The sequence below is a fragment of the Oncorhynchus mykiss genome, chromosome 3 (genome assembly GCF_057628025.1).
Source record: "Oncorhynchus mykiss isolate SJ-2025 chromosome 3, ASM5762802v1, whole genome shotgun sequence".
In the NCBI taxonomy this organism is placed as follows: domain Eukaryota; kingdom Metazoa; phylum Chordata; class Actinopteri; order Salmoniformes; family Salmonidae; genus Oncorhynchus; species Oncorhynchus mykiss.
In genome coordinates this window covers 63045171-63067544 of record NC_143024.1, presented here as the reverse complement: position 1 = coordinate 63067544, position 22374 = coordinate 63045171, and the positions used below count along the sequence as shown (strand labels likewise).

The 22374-nt window shown below is 41.1% G+C and overlaps 1 protein-coding gene across 2 annotated transcripts in view; it reads left to right on the top strand.

Annotated features, from left to right (window-relative positions):
- The window catches only part of LOC110520166 (glypican-6), a 113722-nt gene that overhangs the window by 61796 nt on the left and 29552 nt on the right, over nucleotides 1-22374 (top strand). The window contains exons 4-7 of one of the 2 annotated variants that reach the window (XM_021597292.3): nucleotides 1556-1721; nucleotides 12482-12612; nucleotides 18228-18374; nucleotides 19849-19878. In XM_021597292.3, coding sequence (XP_021452967.2) covers nucleotides 1556-1721; nucleotides 12482-12612; nucleotides 18228-18374; nucleotides 19849-19878 — 474 coding nt within the window. The remainder of the gene's footprint in view (nucleotides 1-1555; nucleotides 1722-12481; nucleotides 12613-18227; nucleotides 18375-19848; nucleotides 19879-22374) is intronic. The other variant, XM_021597293.3, reaches the window with a different exon arrangement.

The window sequence follows — 22374 nt, the reverse complement described above, 5'->3', positions numbered from 1 at the left end:
CACGCTCTACCATCTGGCAGTCTGATGGACAAATCTTGGTTTAGTGGACACCAGGAGAACACTACCTGCCCGAATGAGTAGTGCTAACTCTAAAGTTTGGTGGAGGTGGAATAATGGTCTGGGGCTGTTTTTAATGGTTTGGCCTAGGCTCCTTAGATCCAGTGAAGGGAAATCTTAACACTACAGCATACAATGACATTCTAGACGATTCTGTGCTTCCAACTTTGTGGCAACAGTATGGGGAATGCCCTGTCCTGTTTCAGCACGATAATGCCCCTTTGCACAAAGCAAGGTCCATACAGAAATGGTTTGTCGAGATCAGTGTGGAAGAACTTGACTGGCCTGCACAGAGCCCTGACCTCAATCCCATCAAACACATTTGGGATGAATTGGAACGTCGACTGCGAGCCAGGCCTAATCACCCAACATCAGTGCCCGACCCCGCTAATGCTCTTGTGGCTGAATGGAAGCAAGTCCCCCACAGCTATGTTCTAACATCAAGCAGAAAGCCTTCCCAGAAGAATGGAGGCTGTTATAGCAGCAAAGGGGGGACCAACTCCATAATAATGCCCATGATTTTGGAATGAGATGCTCAATGAGCACATGTCCACATACTTTTGTTCATGTAGTGTATTTTGGCCAGAGTAACAAGAAGCTCAGACACTACTGCAATAAAATGCATAAAACATGTAGGCATCCACTTACACACACACACACACACACACACACACACACACACACACACACACACACACACACACACACACACACACACACACACACACACACACACACACACACACACACACACACACACACACACACACACACACAAGCAAACTGATGCACTGACAGAAATGGTGGTTAGGGAATTGCTTTTTCACATAGGCCTGAGATGCAGTAACAAGGTTAAGAAATTATTATTAAGGGCCTGTCTGTGTTGGTGTTTGTTAAATAGATAAAGCCATTAGCCATTACCCTGGAGCCTTGACTTCAAAGAAAAAATATGTTGATATTTGCATTATTGACCAAACAAATCTGGTGCTGTATTTTTCACATATTTTCAATTTCACCAGATACAACTGTTGTTCATGTCGTTCCTGTTTATGTATGCTGAGCTTCTGTTGAGCGCCATAGATGTAAGGACAGTGGAGCAGCCGGCGTGTCTTTTTGCATTTTAAACAGTGTCTTAAGCCTGACATTCTCGGACTTCATTTGACCTCATGAGAATTGTGTTGTAGTGCTCTATTGAAAACAGAAAGCACAGTAGAATGCTCCTACTGTTCTCCCAGTCACTCACTGTGCTGTGATCCTGGTAAAGGGCCCTCAATCTGAACAGAAATGTTGCCTGGGAGTAATCATACTGGTTTATGTAGAACATAGTTTTACTTCCTGTTAGCTTTCTTAGCCAGCTAGTATCTTATTATTCATCCAAGACAGGAAATTACAGTTTGCTGTATCCTATGTGTAAAACAGTATATTGTATCTGTGTAAAACAGTATATCGTATCTGTTATGTAGCTGATCTTTATTCTGACACTATATCCACCCACTAGGTGAGCAGCACCCCAGCGTGTATCCGAGCACTGACCAAGATGATGTACTGCCCATACTGCCAAGCCATGCCCTCCGTGAAGCCCTGTAACAACTATTGTCTGAACGTCATGAAGGGCTGTCTCGCCAACCAGGCCGATCTGGACCCAGAGTGGAACCAGTACATCGGTAAGACCCCTCCCTTTGCCTTTGTATAAAAAAAATGTGTGCTGTGTTGAATTGTTTGTCTGTGTTTTTCATTTTATGGTAAGATGTCATTCATGTTTTATTTGTCTGTGTTTAGTCCCGTGGACACAACTTGGGCACTATAATAAGAAGGTACATTTTCGTTTTACTGTTTGAATCTTCATTTTTTCTTTGACAATTTCTACTGGATGAAAACGCCATAACTCATTGGCTGGTGGGCTCATGCTGTGTTAAATGGGGACTTGCAGTGGGATAGTAGCACACTGTGGTAAACGCTGAGCTTTGTGGAAAGCAGTTCAACAGGAGCTCGTTTAACTCGGGAAGATTACAAACTTGAATACAACATGGCAGTTATTTTTTTTTAATAGACTACCTAATTCAGTTTGGAGCTTTCATTTAGATATGTCAAGACTGCTGAAGTGAACTAAAGCCGAGCAGGCTAGCTGCGATCTGCTCTTTAGAGACACATGACAAGCATGCTGCTGTCAGAAACAAGCAGCTGAAATGGGGCCACAGCTCTCTCGATAGTTGTTCCATGTCAGAACATCGGAGGCCCAATGTAGAGTACAGCGCATTGAGGTGTTGGTGGAGCAGTGTGACATCCGTCAGATTAATATTCAATGGTAGCATCAGGTTGACTATTAGAGTCTTGTTACCCAGGACTAAATGTAGAGCTGATGGTGTGGGTTTACTGTATATGCACTGTACGATTCACTGTTACAGAGCTTGGCCACTTCAATAGCTCTCTACTGTAGGCTACATCAGTCACTATACAGTAAAGGTCCAGTAGTGCAAGATTTCTACGATTTATCTAACAGTTTTACGTTTTATGTCCTTCTATTTGATAATTGGGCGGTCTAACTGAAATACTGTGTTTTTTCTAGATGTCAACATTTCCATACTTTCAATTGGAGAATTGTTCCAGGGGTGGAGATTAAATGTCAGTTCATATATTTTGGCTCTCTGACATTTCATATTCATTATAGGCTGAAAGATTTTCAATTAGCTCAAGGTCCAACCGCACAGAGGATATCGATTGGGCTTTCACAGCCTACAATAGTGATTGCGTGTCTGCCAAATGTCCCCTGTGCTTCTCACTGTTCCTTAAGTAGTTGAGAGGAGGATAGACCCCGTGAAAATGAACTCCAAACTCTAATAACACGGGTTTCTTCTTTCACATGTGCCGGATGATCGTACACAGGCTTTGCTTTGCAGCGTAGGGCATTGGCGGTTTTTGCCGCGATGGTGAAATCCATCGAGTTTGCATACCAATATAGGATTATCATACTCTTGAACATGTCTTTTCATCCACGTATAGGGCTACATTGTAGTAATATACTTTAACTCACATGAAAACCTTTAGCTATTCCAGTTCATGTGAATAGAAAGGGAGAAGCTGGCGTCTACAGGGCTTTAGAGTGAAATAAAACACAAAAGCCTGGGAGACTGACATGGAACTGGCAACAGAGCTTAAGTAAAGATATTCATCTTGATTCCAGTGGCATCTATCTCGCCCAACAGCGTATGTCTGCTCCGCTGACCAGAGAAGACGAGATACCGGAAAGGTGAAAAGCTAATTCAACCAAGGAGTGAGAAATCCTTTACAGCTGGAAGCTGAGCTCCCGATAGCAATGATTTTTCCCTCAGCACCTCCTCACTGCTAGAGCTCCACCAGCAGAAAATAACACTCTCTGACACAGTGCATTGGAACTTCTGACAAAAGTTGGACAAAAAAGGCAGCCATTCACATTACCCTCAGCCTAACCTTCATTTATCCTCCGTGTGAATGTGTGTGGGGGGGGGGGGGGGGCAGAGGAGGGACTTTGGTGCCACTGCCAAAAGCAGGCCAAAACAGATGTTCATTCAGTGCAGCTGTGCTTCTGCTTCCATTCATTCAGTCTAGCTAGCGTAATATGGAATGCTCCAAAACATCCATCTCTTCTTATAATAGCTGTGTGCCAATGCGCGGCTTCCGTTTATGCATAGTCGAAGACAGGGGGGGAAATACGAGAGGCTGTATAAAGCTCCCATTATATTGGTGTGTCTGAATGTTCTTGTTCCTCTCTGAAAGGGTTTCAATATGTTATTTATGAAAATAGAGTTGAAGCTTGGCACTGTGTACTACGAGCGATGGGACTATTAGTATGTGCCACTACAAATCAGTTGAGTTCTGTGTGTTTTTGTATATTTTATTGTACATAGCCAGACCTCACTGCCAATCCAACCCAAAGTATATACCCTTGCAGGAACTTGCTTTCAGTCATTTATTTCAGAAAATAAAATGTGGTTTGTTTTATTTTATTTCTCTCTCAGGTGGCAAGGCCAGCAGGTTTGTACTTTTCTTTCTTTCCCTTTTCTCGCCTTAGGCGGGAAGCAAATGGGCCAAGCAAATGAAATATGACTGAGGTATTTCACGTAGAACAACATGTGAAATGTTCAGTGAATCTAGTAGAATTCATGGCTAAAATAAGCGGAACTTCATTTGATTATTTCAGGCTAAAGGAAAAGGGCTGAATTACAGGAGTGGAAAGGTGCTGTACCTATAGAGATTGATTGATCGTAGAAGGTCATGGCACTGTTGTCATACACATTAAATATCATAATACCAACAATATATGGCATAATATCAAAATCTGTAATATCAAAATATCAGTAGAGTAGCCAAGTCAATTTTAATAACACATTTCCAGACTAAACCAAGTGTTAAATGGTATCAGATTAAACATTACAGCCTTGAAGATCATTTTCAGAGGTTTTATCTATGCATACCTGCCTGCACATCAAACATGAATCAGACAGTATAAAGGACCCATGTTTAAATATGCAAATCTGTCAGCTGAATTCAAGCAAAATGGCTTTTGTTTTCCCTCCTCAAGTATTCATGTAATTAAAATAGAAGGAATAAATCATGGATTATATTGGTTCCACTGACTAGCCAGTCTCTAATCCATTTGTTCCCATTGGAACCATTTGTTCTGACCTCTTGCTATTTTGCATGAAAAAAAAACAACACAAGTGGCTCAGTCTATGAATTATGGAAACAGGTGGCAGACATCATCCTTTATTCAACCTGCGTTCTGCATTCATCCCTGCAACAGAATTATGGCATGCATGGGAATCAGATCACTCCCGGGTTTGTTTTATTTTACAAAATGTATGTTCATATTATCTACAAGTAATAGAATAGCAGTAGATGAATGTCATGTGAAGTAAGATTAGATGAGAAGTCAGATGTTTTTTTGATGGGATGAATCATCTGAAGCGTTGGGGAAGCTAACTGAACATCTGTCAGTTCACACCTGAACACTCATCACTGAACATACAGTATGCTGGATTCACCAACTCCTCCAGGGTTTTGGTTTACATGATACATTAGGCTTGAAATATGCATCGAATCTCAGTTTGTGGGATGGCTGTTTATATTTGCATGTCTTTGAGGTGCCTTTGAAGTGTTTTCATATAAGGGAATCGTCCTTTTTTTTTTTATTGAATAATGTTTTAAAATGTCATATATCTGAAACACTTTTTAAGAGGTTATGTATTTGGCTGTCCTAGAGAATTGATGTCTCGATCAGCCTATGGCGTTTGAACATCCGTCACATGCTGTGGTGATATATGTGGCCCTCTCTAGTTTACACCCCACGTGTCATTATCATTTTTTTTTTGTGTGTGTTGACAGGTGATAGAAAGCGATTTTCCTTCCTGCTTGACTACCGCAATGCACACAAGACTAGGCCCTACCCATGTGCTAATACTCTGGGACCGTCCAAAGGTGTTCTTACACAGCGGTGCCACAGCTTTTTCTTCTATTATTTGTGCTTCATTGCAATACTGACTAGGATCGTTCTCTCTAGAGGCCGTAGGTCACCACAGTGTAAGTGATCTGCATTGATTTTATTTGCTCATTTCTTTTTAATTGCGTGATTTGTTTCACCGGGGTAACTGGAGACAGTCACAACCTCACAATTCATGAAAAACATTTCCTGTCCTTTGTGAAGATTTCCTCATTAATAAAATATAGAAGAGGAAGGGAAAATAAATAATCTCAGCAACACACCACTAGAGGACTACCCGTGGCTGAGAATGAGACAACTGGGCCAAAAGATTTCCTCTTCTGCCAGGGCACCGCACTAAAGGAAATGGAAATAGTGATCATATTGTTCATTAATTGTGTGTCCTTACATAGGTTTTAAACATGGATATAATGACTTGCCACTTATGCCTCAACACCACAGCAGCTAATGAAGTAGGGACCTAAACGCAACAGTGTTTTCTTATGTCTGCTATGTTTGCTATGTCCGTCTCTCTCTCTCATAGGACATAGGACTCTAGGTGTGCACCAGTCACTTGCATGGTGTGCTGCTTATTATTTGTGATGATCATGCTTTTCCGTCTCCTAAAAATAGGATAGAATCACTTATACTTTGAGACAGAACTCTCTGACTGAAATACAAAAGCGGCAGATACATCATTCGAAGCGACATCTCATACTCTGTCTTGGATCTGCAGTCCTAATGGATCATTATGATGGATGTAATTGGCTTTGTATCAGGCAGACAACTGGCATTTCACGACAAAAGAAGTGAGTTGGAAAAGACTAATAAAACTTGTAGCATCCCTGTCTGGATTCTCTTTAGTGATAGTCTGCGCAGCTTACCTCTCTTCGTTGCTCACTCTTTAGCTTGTGTAAGTCCTGGCTTTATGCATAGAAGAAATGCCGGAGTTGACCTGAAATGTGATACTGTATCTAATAATAAAACTGAAGGTGCAATCAGGGGTAGTGTGGGTGTCAAAGAGAGAGAGAGAGAGAGAGAGAGAGAGAGAATCACGTATCTTCAGCAGTAGACCCAGGCCAGGTGCCATGAGGTCTCATTCGAGAGCTGTGATTTAGACAGCATCATGTAGGTGTAGAGACTCTTACCACCCACTGCTGAGGAAACCGAAGAATTCATTGAATATGAAGATTCATTTTGATAGCTCATCTGACTGTCAACATCAGTTTCCTTGCCCTGAAATTGTATTTTATCCCTTTGTGATGCGATGTAGCAACGGAACCAACCTTAAGTATAAAACCATCTATTCCATTCCATTAGATTGTTTTAGTTTTCTTCTCTGCCTATAGCTAAATCAGTGAGGTCTGAACTTTCCCCTCCTGGTGATGCATGCAGACCTCTGAGCAGGGGGCGATTTAGCATGGTCTCCCAGTGCTATTTCACCCCACCACTGGAATGGATAAATGGGTTTATAATGGTTGTTTGCTCTCGGACTAATCTTTGTGGCCACTTCCACCACACAGGGACACGGGGTTAAGCAAATACAAATAAGTAATCTTATACCCTTTGTGATATGTGACCACAGTTGATAGAATCCTGGAATCCATTAATGTCCCTAGCTGTGGGGAAAGGTGAGGGTTGGATAGTCAAAGCTGTTAGAAGAAATTGCTTCTTTAATGAGCCCTGCCTTGCTAGAACACAAACCCAAACACATTAAGAATACATTCCTGATGTACTGTAGGTAGAGCCTGTGAAATAATGTCTTTACCTAATCTGTCGCCAGATTGAAGTCAGACATCGCAGCAAGAAAGCATTTGTTTTGTGTGTTTTCCCGATGAAGTAAGGCAGCAGTGTGTGAAAACAGTGGTTGTGAACCTGTTGCTCAGACATAATCATAAGTCACCTGAATGGAATTACTTTTTCACCATAATTTTGAACAATATTTGTAAAAGAGTTGCCGAATATAGAGAGAAATGGGTGTCGTAATGACTGCTGGAATCCTTGCGGGGAAAATAAATAATTTTCATTGCGTCGTCACATCCATTCCTTTTCTGATTTCAGAGCGGTTCAGCAGGTGATACTTTGTCCAGATCATGTTTGGGTTTTGTGGTAATCATGTGTTACCAACTTCTCAAATATGTGGTTTTACGAGGAGAAAATTGATGTCGACTGGAAGTAAGGATTTCCTCTACATATTTGTGGACAAAATCGTTGAAACACCCCTGTCAGCCTGCATTAGAGATCATTGGACAGATGCTCGGTTCAAAGACAATCCCCATGACATCCCTCACCCCATTAGTAACGGGATCCGTTGGAGAATGGCTTGCTATTGGGTTCTGCTGCAGAATTTCATTAGGACTAGCAAATCACTGGTGCTCCTGAGAACGTAGGTTTTCTATGGCTAAAAAAACATGCTTATTATGAGCTATTATACAGTTACAACTGATAATTGCATGTAGGATATGAAGACAAATCTGATTAACACTTGCATTTATTTTCCTGTTTAGTACGTAAATTCAGTATAGGTTGCTATTCTGTGTTGCTGAAGGCAATGAACACTCATGTAGGTTTAATAAGCAAGTGGAAATGCTAGATAATCTGCTTTAATTCCAATAGTTTCTGTCCAAACAGGATGCATGCCAGGACTCAAGTTTTTTTTTGCTTTGAAGAACTACATCAGAATAGTAGTGCAGCTCAAAAGGATATAATCAGTTTCTACCTATGTCATCGTTTCCTTCTATTTGTCTATTATCAGATAAAACACAATTGTCATAAATTATGCCTAATTGCTCGATACATTTATGCTCAAACCCCAGGGAATTTGATCCTACTTTACAAGCGGCGCTATTTCAAAAGTTCCAATGGTATACTTTCAATGCACTTCAACAGTCTTTGAATAGTGTGCAAGAGTTGTCTCTCCGATCCATATCCTCATGAGACTCATAGGAGGGGCCTTATTTTCGTCGTTCGACTGATCGTTTTGTCTGTCAATTAAATATCCATGGGTGGGTTTTAAAACGAGTCTATTTCCCCAGTGTTATCCCGAGATTAAAGGCAACCTGTGTCAGACCTCCAGTTGTAGACCTGAACATGATAGAAGTGCCGGTGGCGTCAGCGTTTGGGTTCACGCGATCAGATGTGCGCATTTAAATCTCCTCCAGACATACATTCAAACCAGCAACAACTACCTTCTTGCATGTTCCATTTGATTTAACTCTATGTGTATGCATTTCAAGTCAAATAGCCTGTCTGATCTATGAATCAGACAGAAAATCAAGTGTCTGTTGTTTTGTGTTTCTGCACAGCTAGAAAGAACAAAAGAACAAGTCTCCACAGAACATTGGTATCAGGAATGTGCTACTATCTGGTGTGGTGTGGCCATTTGAAAACTCTGTGAATGAATAGAGAGCTTTTAGGAAATAAATGGGTGTTTGGAAAGGCAATTACCATGTGCGCAAAGCTTTTATGGCTTGATAGAAAAAGATTTAACTCAGCCAATCTTGGAAGGTCTTTTTTTATGTGTATCATTGCTATGAATATTTCAAAAGAGCTGTGGATAGTCTCATCTGTTTCTCTCTGGTGTCTGTGTGTGTGTGTGCGTGTGTGCGTACAGGCACACCATGTGCACGCGCTCGTATGTGTGCTCAAGGACTTTTTTATCAGGACAAATTGTGACCAAGGAACAATATGCTTTCCCCTGCCCATTTTTTTCTACGGTGTCATATAACACCATTAGTTGGCTGAGTGAACCACAGATGAGCTATGCTTTACAGAATCCAAATTACATGAGAGCCATTTTTCATCTCAGGGATCTCTTCAGAGGTAAAGAGCCATACATGGGCCTTTTCACTTTCCTTATTTGTCCTTGTCTGCTGGAGCTTTTCTAGCAGATAGCCTCTATTTTAGGGGCAACAATTTCGATAGCTGAAAATAGGAGATTGTCTGTAGGACAGGGTTTTCCTTTTTGTGTGGTTGTATTACAATTTACTGTAATAGAGTGTTCAATTCAAATAAATGAACATGCCTCTAAAAAATTCTATGTTTATATAATTCAATTTCAGGAAAATACTGTCTTTCCTTTAGTGTGTTCATGTTGGAAGAAACTACTGTCGCTAACAGCTCCCTCATCATCATTTTTGGCCTCCTGTCTCAAAATAGGACAAGATGGGCGCTATTTTCATGGCTGTGTGGTGATGATAACCAGATTTCATCCTGTTGGCCGGTGGCCTATCTCCACACTACAAAGTGAAGCAGGGAGAGCTGAGCTTGGCACGCAGGAGTAGCAGCCCAGTCACAGTGGACCAGACTCTGTGCTCTCCTCATAAATGAGACTCATTAATTCTCCATGTAGGTAGAGAGCCCTACCGCGTGCCTCCTTCTCCTCAGAGACGCAGCACTGTGGCTAACTGCAATTTGACTGGCCTGTCCTGCCCTGCCCTGACTTGACCCAATCAGCCATCACTGTCTTGGCTCCTTGCTAGCAGTATACACGACACCAGTCTCTCTCTCTCTCATTCTCTCTCTCTCTCTCGCTCTCTCTCTCTTTGCGTGCTCTCTCTCTCTCTTCACTCCTCTCTCTCTTCACTCCTCTCTCTTTCTCTCTCTCTTTGGGGATTGTGTGGGATGAGGCGTTGCATCCTGGTCTCCCTGTGTTTGTAGTGCCCATCTGATAAACATATCTTAACTCCACATGGCTGGGAAAGATTGCCATCTTCCTTGTGCTGCTGAAGGCAACTCCATTCACTCTCTGCATGGGAGATCTGTGGAGGAGCTCGCCACTGGCTGCTCTGACCTGGATTGTCACTTTTTGAACATTTGAATTAGAGTGTGTGACCTTTATTTTTCTCTGCATCATAACTGAGGCCTGCTGCATGCATTCAGATTACATTTACATTATTAGCTTGGATACTGACATTGTTAGATTTAGCAATGTGTGTACATAAAGCTTTGTTGACATGCGTTCTTTGAATGTAACGTGTCATTGCCTTACGACATCCGGATCCACATCCTATGAAAATATACAGTGAACTTCATTTTACTTGTGGATACTTCACAGACTGCAGCTAGGAAACCAAAAGGAACCTAGTTAGTCCCTGACCCCTGACCTTAGCCAGTGTGCTGAGCTAACCAAGCATCACAGGCTATCTGCCGCCCCAGTGTAAACAAACACAAGTGCTCTTCAAAGGGCCGACTTCAGACATAATTGGAAAGGAAATGGCACCAGAGATGACTGAGGTAACGTTGTCCAGCCAGCTCTTTTCCTTACCATTAGTGATAGCAGGTCCCCAAAGACCACTGTGGCCTCATTCTGCAAACATCTAAAGTAGTTATGGGAGACTGGGAGTTTCACGATTATAACTTATTTGAAATCCAAAGAAATCATCAAAGCTTCCCTTTTTACATAATTTTATACAAGTAAGCAATGATTTCCAAACCAGTCATTTCAATGTTTATGGAAAATAATGCGTCAACAAATTGTTAATCTTGTTATGATTACAGTCTATTGTAGTTCTGCCATTTGAGCATGGTAATCAACAAATGTTCTCAAAAACAGCTTATTGAATGATGAAGAGGAGACTGTGGCAGCAAGCCAAAGGATTTGTATTACAACACAAAGCATCATAGAACCAATTTTTTATGTATTTTAACAACAAATGACCTGTGATGTTGGGAAGGTTACACGCCTGGGAAAAACATCATGGTAATGCATATCAATTTATGACTTGTGGTCACCGGTTTTCCATTCCCTAAATTAAATTATTACTTAATTCAGTAGATAGGTAATGACAGAGTAATTATGACAGTGTGTGGGTGGTGAGGTCCTGTCCTGGGAGGTCTACTGGCTGAGACTGCCTGGGCATGACTGAGAAGTTCTACAAGAGCCCTAGAGCAGTGTTCCCCTTTGGGGCTGCTAGCTGGCCAGGTCCCCATATGCCTGTGGATCTCCACTCCCACTCCAAACTGTCATTACACAGAGAGACAGACAGTCCCAGTCCCACAGTAACATGGATATCCCCCCAAGATAGAGCACAGCAGCTCTGTTCCATGACAATAACAATTAGCTCATGGTTTTGTAAAGGGCAACTCCGGAGGGCTAAGACCGCAATGAGAATCAGGAAATGTTCTTATACAGTATAATTACTAAGAAAGACAGTGTGATACTGTATGTGTGACAATACTTCTTCTGAATTGGACATCATTGATCTCTTTGGTTCAAGGATCATTTGATATTATTATAATTCCAGACCAGTGTGGGGTGATTAAAATGCTGTAAGTAAATGTGGTGTTGTGATAATCATATACGGTTCAGACATTGCCGTATGGTTTTAGTCTACACAGTGATATTAATGAGGTGGTGACCTTATAGGATCCGTGCCCGGAGCGAAAGTAAATAAGACCTCAATGTGCTTCGCTTTGAGAAATTCTATTAAATCAACGACTCATCATCACTTTTCTTTTTATTTCGTATAACTCCATTTATATTGAATCTGTTGAGTTGATCTACATAGAAATTGAATATACCCCCAGAAGCATTCATGATATATAATTATGTATTGCTGTGATTGGATGCGGTAATTTATTTCAAGTGCCAAACACATACAGTATAACAATTTGTTATGATGAGACGCTGTGATGAGATGCTGCTTCTTTCTTAGACAAGTGTGACAGTTAATGATGAATATTGACAAATAGCAAATTATAAAGGTGTTTTGTATGTTGCATAAATATACAAATACATTTTGCTGAAGTGACACATTAATTGTCTTAGTGATAACCAAGGCAAAGCATTGAATGCAAATGGAAGATAATCTGCTTTCTCTGGACACATAAGTCTTCCAACTCAAGCCTTTGGCAGTATTTGTGGCTAAATTCCTCTCTCGCTCTCTCTCTCTCTCGCACGCGCGTGTTCAATCTCTCGCACGCTCTCGCTCTCACTCTGTCTCTCACTCTGTCTCTCTCTCTCGACAGATGCCATGTTACTGGTGGCACAGAGGCTGGAGGGACCCTTCAACATCGAGTCTGTCATGGAACCCATTGATGTCAAAATTTCGGAGGCCATCATGAATATGCAAGATAACAGTGTCCAAGTCTCCTACAGGGTATGTCAACCAAATTAGTCAAACTGATTCCCAGAACCCAACAAGGTGTCTTCCCAGAAAATCAAAATTGTTTCTGTGAAAGCCCTGAGAGCATTTGTTAGGAAAAAGTTCTCACAACAAAAAAACTGTCCGGTCGTGCTGATGACTGTGTAAAACATTTGTCTGATGTTGCAAGAATGTTCCAAGAACACATTTAATCTGTTCTTCAAAGAATTCCCAGAATGAGATACACTACCGTTCAAAAGTTTGGGGTCACTTAGAAATGTCCTTGTTTTTGAAAGAAAAGCACATTTTCTGTCCATTAAAATAACATCAAATTGATCAGAAATACAGTGTAGACATTGTTAATGTTGTAAATTACTATTGTAGCTGGAAACGACTGATTTTTTAATGGAATATCTACATAGGTGTACAGATGCCCATTATCAGCAACTATCACTCCTGTGTTCCAATGGCATGTTGTGTTAGCTAAGTTTCAAGTTTATAATTTTAAAAGGCTAATTGATCATTAGAAAACCCTTTTGCAATTATGTTAGCACAGCTGACAACTGTTGTGCTGATTAAAGAAGCAATAAAACTGGCCTTCTTTAGACTAGTTGAGTATCTGAAGCATTAGCATTTGTGGGTTTGATTACAGGCTCAAAATGGCCAGGAACAAAGAACTTTCTCCTGAAACAAGTCAGTCTATTCTTGTTCTGAGAAATGAAGGCTATTCCATGCGAGAAATTGCCAAGACACTGAAGATCTCGTACAACGCTGTGTACTACTTAAAGGTTACCAGAACATTTACATAATTAGATTGTGGGAACAGTGCGGGAACATTACAAGAGACACGTACGTTACCAAAACACAAAATATGCTCAGTTGTGATGACATTTATACAATGTTCTAAGTTAGGTTGCACAGGACATTCCTATAATGTTGTAAGAAGAACACCTGGTCCAAGTTATTTAAATGTCCCACACCATTTAAAGTATGGGAGTTGTCTAGGTATTTTGCAATAATATTATTGTGATATTTGCATAGGTTGCACAGAACATTCCCACAATGTTGCACAATGTTCCACAATTTCCAAATAAGTAATTTTGTATGACTTTCATAGCATATTTGTTTTAGGTTTGACATAATATTCCATTTCAACAACATTTAGAAAATGCAATATTTAAGTTTGACCTAATATTACCAAAACATTCTCAGCATGCAAATCTGTAGCTCCTTATAGCAGATTGGAATACATCCCCATTAGGTTTCTCTGCAGATTTAATGCCAATTCTCATTTGAGGACTGTATTGTAGGTGACATATGGCATTTTCATTTCATTCATAGGACATTTGAAGAGCATTTAATCATACAAACACCTACCATATTTCTTACACTTCATATGTTTTCAATCTGCACATGTGGAGTACTTGGAAACTGCAATACTTGGATCCCAAGCCAGGTCTTTTATTCTCTACGCCACCAGGGAAGCTCTCTTACATATTTATTTCAGTATTTAACCTTGGCAGTATGGTCAATAATGAATTCCATGCTTCCTGTTTAGCCTTCTTAGACATAAGTAACCCAGAGAAATACTGGTAACTGGGTTATTCACCATCACTTCACCCATCCTCTGGGCCACTATTTACAAGACTATGAGTAATGATCTAGGATCAGTTTTGCTTTTCAGATCATGAAAAATAAGACAGGGGTGGGGGGGGGGGGGGGCATATCAGGCGTCTCAAAGTAGGAATTATATCGGGTGCGTTTTTTAAAGTTTAACAATACATTTTTAGACAATGTTTGATTCATTACAGTTAGTCTAAATTCTGCATTTCTGACTGGATTGCCCAATCATTAGGTTTCCAGGTAATGTAATAACACAATGTACCAGTTATTCAAACATCAGGTGAATGTTTTATACAAACATTGTATAATCATCAGCACGACTGGACAGTTTTTATGTTATTAGAACATTTGCCACAACTTAACAAATGTTCTGGGCACTTTCATAGAACCAATTTTGGTCTGCATTACTGGTACATTGTCTTATTACTGCTCCCAAGTGGCACAGCAGTCTAAGGCACTGCATTTCAGAGCAAAAGGTGTCACCTGGTTCGAATCCAGGCTGTATCACATCTAGCCGTGATTGGGAGTCCCATAGGGTGGCACACAATTGGCCGACACTGGGTTTGGCCGGTGTAGGCCGTCATTGTAAATAAGAATTTGTTCTTAACAGACTTGCCTAGTTAAATGAAGGTTAAATACATGTTTTTGACATTTTTTATTACATTACCGGGAAACTTAATGAGAACTTCAAATCATCAAATCAAATTTTATTGGTCATGTACACTTGTTTAGCAGATGTTATTGTGGGTGAAGCGAAATGCTTGTGTTCCTAACTCCAACAGTGCAGTAGTATCTAAAAGTTAAATATTGGAATTAAGCAATGTTTTGAGCAATGTTGGAGTGGCATTAACTACAATACAGTAGAATAGAATACAGTATATACATACGAGATGAGTAAAGCAGTATGTAAACATTATTTAAACATTATTAAAGTGACTAGTGTTCCATTATTAAAGTGGCCAATGATTCCAAATCTATGTATATAGGGCAGTAGCCTCTAAGATGCATGGTTGCGTAACTGGGTGGAAGCAGGCTAGTGATGGCTATTTAACAGTATGATGGCCTTAGGATAACTTGATTTTAGTTTAGTTTAGTTTATTAATTCGACCATCGAGGATCATCGAGGATAACACACAATAAAGTCTGGGACTTATTTCCATTGTGGTCCTCTTGACCCAAGATGGCTAGACAAGATTGAACACAGTATGGCAGTGATATAATAAAACAAAAACATAGAAGAAGAACATCTATCTCGTCATTCCAGTTACATCATAGGGGTTATTCATATGGGCACAGAAGATGATTGAGTTGGAGGCGTGCATGGCCACGCAGTCATGGGTGAACAGGGAGTACAGGAGGGGGCTGAGCACGCACCCTTGTGGGGCCCCTGTGTTGAGGTTCAGCAAAGTGGAGGTGTTGTTTCCTACCTTCACCACCTTGGGGCGGAGACCCAGGGCCCCTAGCTTAATGATGAGCTTGGTGGGTACTATGGTGCTGAATGCTGAGCTATAGTCAATGAACAGCATTCTTACATAGGTATTCCTCTTGTCTAGATGGGATAGGGCAGTGTACAGTGTGATGGCGATTGCATCGTCTGTGGTTTTATTGGGGTGGTAAGCAAATTGAAGTGGATTTAGGGTGTCAGGTAAGGTAAGGTAGAGGTGATATGATCCTTTACTAGGCTCTCAAAGCACTGATACAAGGCGATAATAATTTAGTTCAGTTACCTTTGCTTTCTTGAGTACAGGAACAATGGTGGACATCTTGAAGTAAGTGGGGATTGGGATAGGGATAGGGAGAGATTGAATATGTCCGTAAAGACTCCAGCCAGCTGGTCTGCGCATGCTCTGAGGACGCGTCTAGGGATGCCGTCTGGGCCGGAAGCCTTGCGAGGGTTAACACGTTTAAATGTCTTACTCACGTTGGCCATGGAGAACGAGAACCCACAGTCCTAGGTAGCGGGCCGAAGAAGGTGTTTAGTTTGTCCGGAAGCAAGACGCCGGTGTCCGGGACGTGGCTGGTTTTTCCTTTGTAGTCCGTGATTGTCTGTAGATCCTGCCACATACGTCTCGTGTCTGAGCCATTGAATTGCGACTCCACTTTGTCTCTATACTGACATTTTGCCTGTTTGATTGTCTTACGGAGGGAATAACTACACTGTTTGCATTTGACCATATTCCCAGTCACCTTGCCATGGTTGCGGTGGTTTGCGCTTTCAGTTTTGCGTGAATGCTGCCATCTATCCACAGTTTCTGGTTTGGGTAGGTTTTATTAGCCACAGTGGGTAGAACATCTCCTATACACTTCCCGATGAACTAGGTCACCGTATCCCTGTATTCGTCAATTTTATTCTCAGAAGCTACTCGGAACCTATCCCAGTCTGCGTAATCAAAACGATCTTGGAACATGGATTGCGATTGGTCAGTCCAGCGTTGAATAGACCTTAGCACTGGTACTTCCTGTTTGAGTTTCTGCCTATAAAAAGGGAGGAGCAAAATGGAATCATGATCAGATTTGTCAAATGGAGGGCAGGGGAAGGGCCTTAGACTTTTAGAAAAGTTGAGTAGCAGTGGTCCAATGTTTTACCAGCGCAAGTATTACAGTCAATGTGTTGGTAGAACTTCGGTAGTGTTTTCTTCATATTTGCTTTGTTAAAACCCCAAACTACAATAAATGCGGCCTCAGGATATGTGGTTTCCAGTTTGCATAAAGTCCAGTGTAGTTATTTGAGGTCCTTCGTCGTATCAGCTTGAGGGGGAACATACACGGCTGTGACTATAATACCGTTGGCATTTGATGGTGAGGTATTCTAGGTTGGGTGAACAAAAGGACTTGAGTTTCTGTCACTCCATGAGTGTTTAATCATGAAACATACACCCCTGCCTTTCTTCTTCCTGGAGAGTTCTCTATTCCTGTCTGCGCTATGTACTGAGAACCCAGATGGCTGTATGGATGGCGACAGTATATCCCTAGAGAGCCATGTTTCCGTGAAACAGAGTATGTTACAATCCCTGATATCTTTCTGGAAGGAGATCCTCGCCCTGAGCTCGTCTACATTATTATTCAGAGATTAAACATTAGCGAGTGATATACTTGGAAGCGGTGGATGGTCTGCACGCCTCCTCAGTTGGAATTTTTGAGGAATGTTCTGTGGTGGTTGTTACAGATATTGTGCACAACCTTTTAGTGAACGCTAGAACATTCAAAGGATATTTCGTTTTAAAAAAATGTATACATTTAAGAAAATTATTTCGTTATCAAAAACAGTTTTTGGAACTTAATGGGAATCTTAGCTAATGTTCTGGAAATGTTCCCGGTTTGCTGGGTAGAGTCCATTAACACACTAATTAAACGTTTATGGCATTACAGACTTAATGTGGGAGTAGAGAACAAGGGCAGGATTGTACATCTGTATTCTGTCACGTACAGTTTATATTTGAAAACCAACTGGATCATGTTTTAGGTGTGTATTGCTACCCATTCTAATTATATCAAATTTTAGGTCTTTGTATTTGAATTACATGTTTCCCTATGGTCAGATAATCTTAGTTCAACTAACAGTAGTTAATGTGTTTCCAGTGTTTTACTGCATTTTACTTGCCCACAAAATTGTAGTCATTGCAAAAAAAACTGAAGTGGTTGTGAAGAGATTCTTCAGCCTACGCATGTTGGGTGCTTGCTCTCGTTCAAGGCTAAATGCTCTGTTGGCTTTCTCACGATGCAGATGCAGCTTTGTTTATCTTTAAAGTATATGTGGTGAATTGCCCATAATCCATTAAAAAGTTAACTCCATGATATTATATATGGCTGGTCTTGCACCAGTTGAAAAACCTGTCGGCTCTGGTTAGATCAATGTGACTTTGAGCACTGTCATGTTGGCAATATGGGGGCTGTAGGATCCACAAGGCCTTAACAAAACATTGTGTTTTCCCTCTTTTCCACATCCCAAGTAATTCTAGCTCCTCTTGCAATCCAACAGTTGGATGTCCTTCTCTGTGTAATTGCAGATTTTTCAAGGCTGCGGCCAACCAAAGCCCTCAGGAATGGGCGGCAGGTCTACCCGGGGCGTCTCGGATGTGTTCAACGCCCGCTTCAGGCCCTACAGCCCAGAGGAGCGGCCCACCACTGCAGCTGGCACCAGCCTGGACAGACTGGTAAGGAAAAGCAGAGACACACACAGCCCACTCACAGCCCACAGGACCACTGCTTCAGAGTAAACATCATTTGTCTTTCTGCCTTGACACTGTTTATTAAAGCTGGTGATTTGCCATGGTAGGGCCCCCGGAGCCGGAAATTAATTATTTGTGCTCGTCTTCCGTTCAGGCCTCACTCACTCTCTCTTTATCGATCCGTGTTTGTTAACAAATCATCAGCTTTACCCTGGAGGGCAAAGAGAAGTGTGCAGCATCCTGTGCCCTTCCTGTCTATGTGTACCTCACAAATAAGACAGAAAAGATTAATGGAATTTGTGAGATTGACAAAGTCAGGTGTTTGCTGTATAAAGTAAACCTTTGCTTTCGATCAGATTAGCTTTGTTTTGTTTCATTAGATCTTGTTTTTCCGATTTTCATCTCATACAACCTTGACAGTGACACCTAACTTGATGTTTTGCTAAGGGTAGAGGTCAACATATAGCTGACAGTCCAATTCAGGTGAGGGACATTTCTCATCATGGATTATCCTTACCACAGTTCTCTCTCTCTCTCTCTCTCTCTCTCTCACTCTCTCTCTCTCTCTCTCTCTCTCTCTCTCTCTCTCTCTCTCTCTCTCTCTCTCTCTCTCTCTCTCTCTCATATATATATATATATATATATGCAGATGGTAATGTGAGAGCCAGGATTTAAGGCTTGTCAAAGTGACCAATTTGAAAAGTATGTCACTATCATGCAAGGTTATATTTTGTATGAGACCAAAATCCAAGGTTAAATATGTTTCTCTCAATAATCCTCAAACGCTTAATTTTGAATGTATTCAATATTTGTTTGTTTGATGTACAGATGTAGGATCTTATTTGACCAGTTTCTCACAGCAGAAAAATAATCCTGCAGCAACAGGAAATGTGAATTATTAGGTGGATTATAATTCATGGAAATTTTTGTAGGGGTTGACACATTTTTTGTTAGGGCAAATCAACTCTGACATGTTTTAAAGGAAATTACAAACTTTAGAATCCTTTTTAAACTTTGAATACACTATGCGTTTGCATTTCCTGCTTATCATGTTAAATTCCTACACCTTTATAATATTCAACCACATACAGTACCTTCTTTTCATTGGGACTGCACTATTTTAATTATGGACTCCATTGAAAGTCAACACATTGTTTTGTAACTCAGGAAAATAATATCCTTAAATGGATTGAGAAAATAATGTTCTGCATGGCTTCGGGCTAAAGCCAGAATCCCATTATAAGAAAATATACATTTTCTTCCATCAATTTCATTAATGAATAGTAATTATGATTTCCCTTAACTTTGTTCCTCCTCTTAGCTCTTTTTGAAGGACTCTGATGTCTTTGGATGTATGCATTTGGATGTAATGTCTTTGTGTACCTCCCTCTCCTCCTCCACTGTCTCACTTTATTTAATTAAAATGCTTCTCTTTCCCATTGCTATGCTGCTTTACCAGAGGACTGTCTGGAGTGCAATGCAACACAGTGTAAGCTTTATGAATTCTACTCTTAACCTAAATCATTTTGTGTTGGGCCCTTTTGTCACATCTTGTCTCCTATGCCATGCTCCCTAATGTTTTGTCACTAAATAAAAATAATTACAGACTCATAGTTTCCATAGACGAGGTATGGTTGTATATTACCTGGCAACTACTGTTGTAAACAAGTACAGTGACATCCAAAGCCCAACGGTAAACCTGATATATATTCCATCTCAGCCACTGTCTCAGATACTACTCCCAAAAGAGTCAACTTTCAAATAACCTTTTTATGTTATTACAGTGTAGTCTGTGTTTGATTTACAAAGCAATGTATTTGTGGAGCTGTTGAGACCTTGATCATGGCCTCAGTGTTTTATGGTCTTCTGTAACAATATTGGCTGTTAAACATTGTATTAGTAGTCAGGTGTACCACCAAGATCGGTGCTGTAGACGAGGGAGTTGAAGGAGCTGCGGTTCCTTCAGGTAGTGAGGACTCTTCCCTAGAGGCCGGTCCATGTTTTTCCTCCCTTACCCACTATATCTATACAGACACATCAGAGACCTCACATTGCCTTAGCTAATGGAGTCAACTCCTGGAGGAGCACAGGCAATAACCAGGTGACCTACTCCATCAGAGCTTGGCAGAGGAGAACTCTGAGAGGGGTGGTGGTTGGTGGTGGTGGTGGTGTCTGGGCGGTTGCTCAAATGGCAGACAGAGTGAAATGAGGCCTCCAGACTGCCTCATGAATAACTGGGCAATTAGCCCGCTTGGAGATTCCCTCTAGATGTTGAGTTGAGTGACAGAGGTTGATTATGGACATCTGACGGCTAGACAAGGACACCTGATGAGGGTCTCCATTATGAGGATCCATGTGCACTGTAGTCAGGGGGTGTCTAGTTCTCTGCTGTGCTGGCTGGTTCACAGTCGGTTTCTACTGGCTCCATAAAAAGTTGCTAGAGTACAGTAGCTTTCTAGAGACAGCCGTCCTCTCTCAGTTTCATGATAGCATAGAGTTCTTTCAATAATAAAGCTGTGAGCTGTAGTGGTGGTGGCGAGAGGCAGGATGTTAAAGTAACTGCCCAATGAAAGTCTCACTTTAAAAAGTTAACTCATATCCAAGAAATGTTGTTGACTCATCCCATAATCGTATTTGTGGCGAAAGCATAAATTGGAGAAAATATTGTTCCAAAACCCCACCTTAAACTTGTATCTCAAACAGACAGTTTAAGAATTGCTTGGCTATTTCCTCTTAGAACATGATGTCATCTCCCTGAGAAGGATGAGCTGGCCAATCAGCGGTCTAAAGTAGGATGAGCTTGCCAATCAGCGGTTTATTTGCATTCATATTTTTAATAACCGGTATACGCCCAAATCATTCTATTGTTGGGGTACACCTACAGCATTTCAACAGAGAAAATATGCTTTTTAACATACAGTTGAAGTCAGAAGTTTACATACACTTAGGTTGGAGTCCCACACTTAGGTTGGAGTCATTAAAACTCGTTTTTCAACCCCTCCACAAATATCTTGTTAACAAACTATAGTTTCGGCAAGTCGGTTAGGACATCTACTTTGTGCATGACACAAGTCATTTTTCCAACAATTGTTTGCAGAGTGATAAAATCACAATTCCAGTGGATCAGAAGTTTACATACACTAAGTTGACTGTGCCTTTAAACAGCTTGGAGAATTCCAGAAAATGATGTCATGGCTTTAGAAGCTTCTGATAAGCTAATTGACATCATTTGAGTCAATTGGAAGTGTACCTGTGGATGTATTTCAAGGCCTACCTTCGAAATCAGTGCCTCTTTGCTTGACATCATGGGACAATAAAAAGAAATCAGCCAAGACCTCAGAAAACAATTGTAGACCTCCACACGTCTGGTTCATCCTTGGGAGCAATTTCCAAATGCCTGAAGGTACCACGTTCATCTGTACAAACAATAGCACGCAAGTATAAACACCATGGGACTACGCAGCCATCATGCCGCTCAGGAAGGAGACGCATTCTGTCTCCTAGAGATGAATGTACTTTGGTGCGAAAAGTGCAAATCAATCCCAGAACAACAGCAAAGGACCTTGTGAAGATGCTGGAAGAAACAGGTACAAAAGTACCTATATCCACAGTAAAATGAGTCCTATATCGACATAACCTGAAAGGCCGCTCAGCAAGGAAGAAGCCACTGCTCCAAAACCGTCATAAAAAAGCCAGACTACGGTTTGCAACTGCACATGGGGACAAAGATTGTACTTTTGGAGAAATATCCTATGGTCTGATGAAACAAAAATGGAACTGTTTGTCCATAATGACCATCGTTATGTTTGGAGGAAAAAGGGGGATGCTTGCAAGTCGAAGAACACCATGCCAACCGTGAAGCAAGGGGGTGGCAGCATCATGTTGTGGGGGTGCTTTGCTGCAGGACTGACTAGTGTACTTCACAAAATAGATGGCATCATCAGGGAAATTATCTGGATATATTGAAGCAACATCTCAAGACATC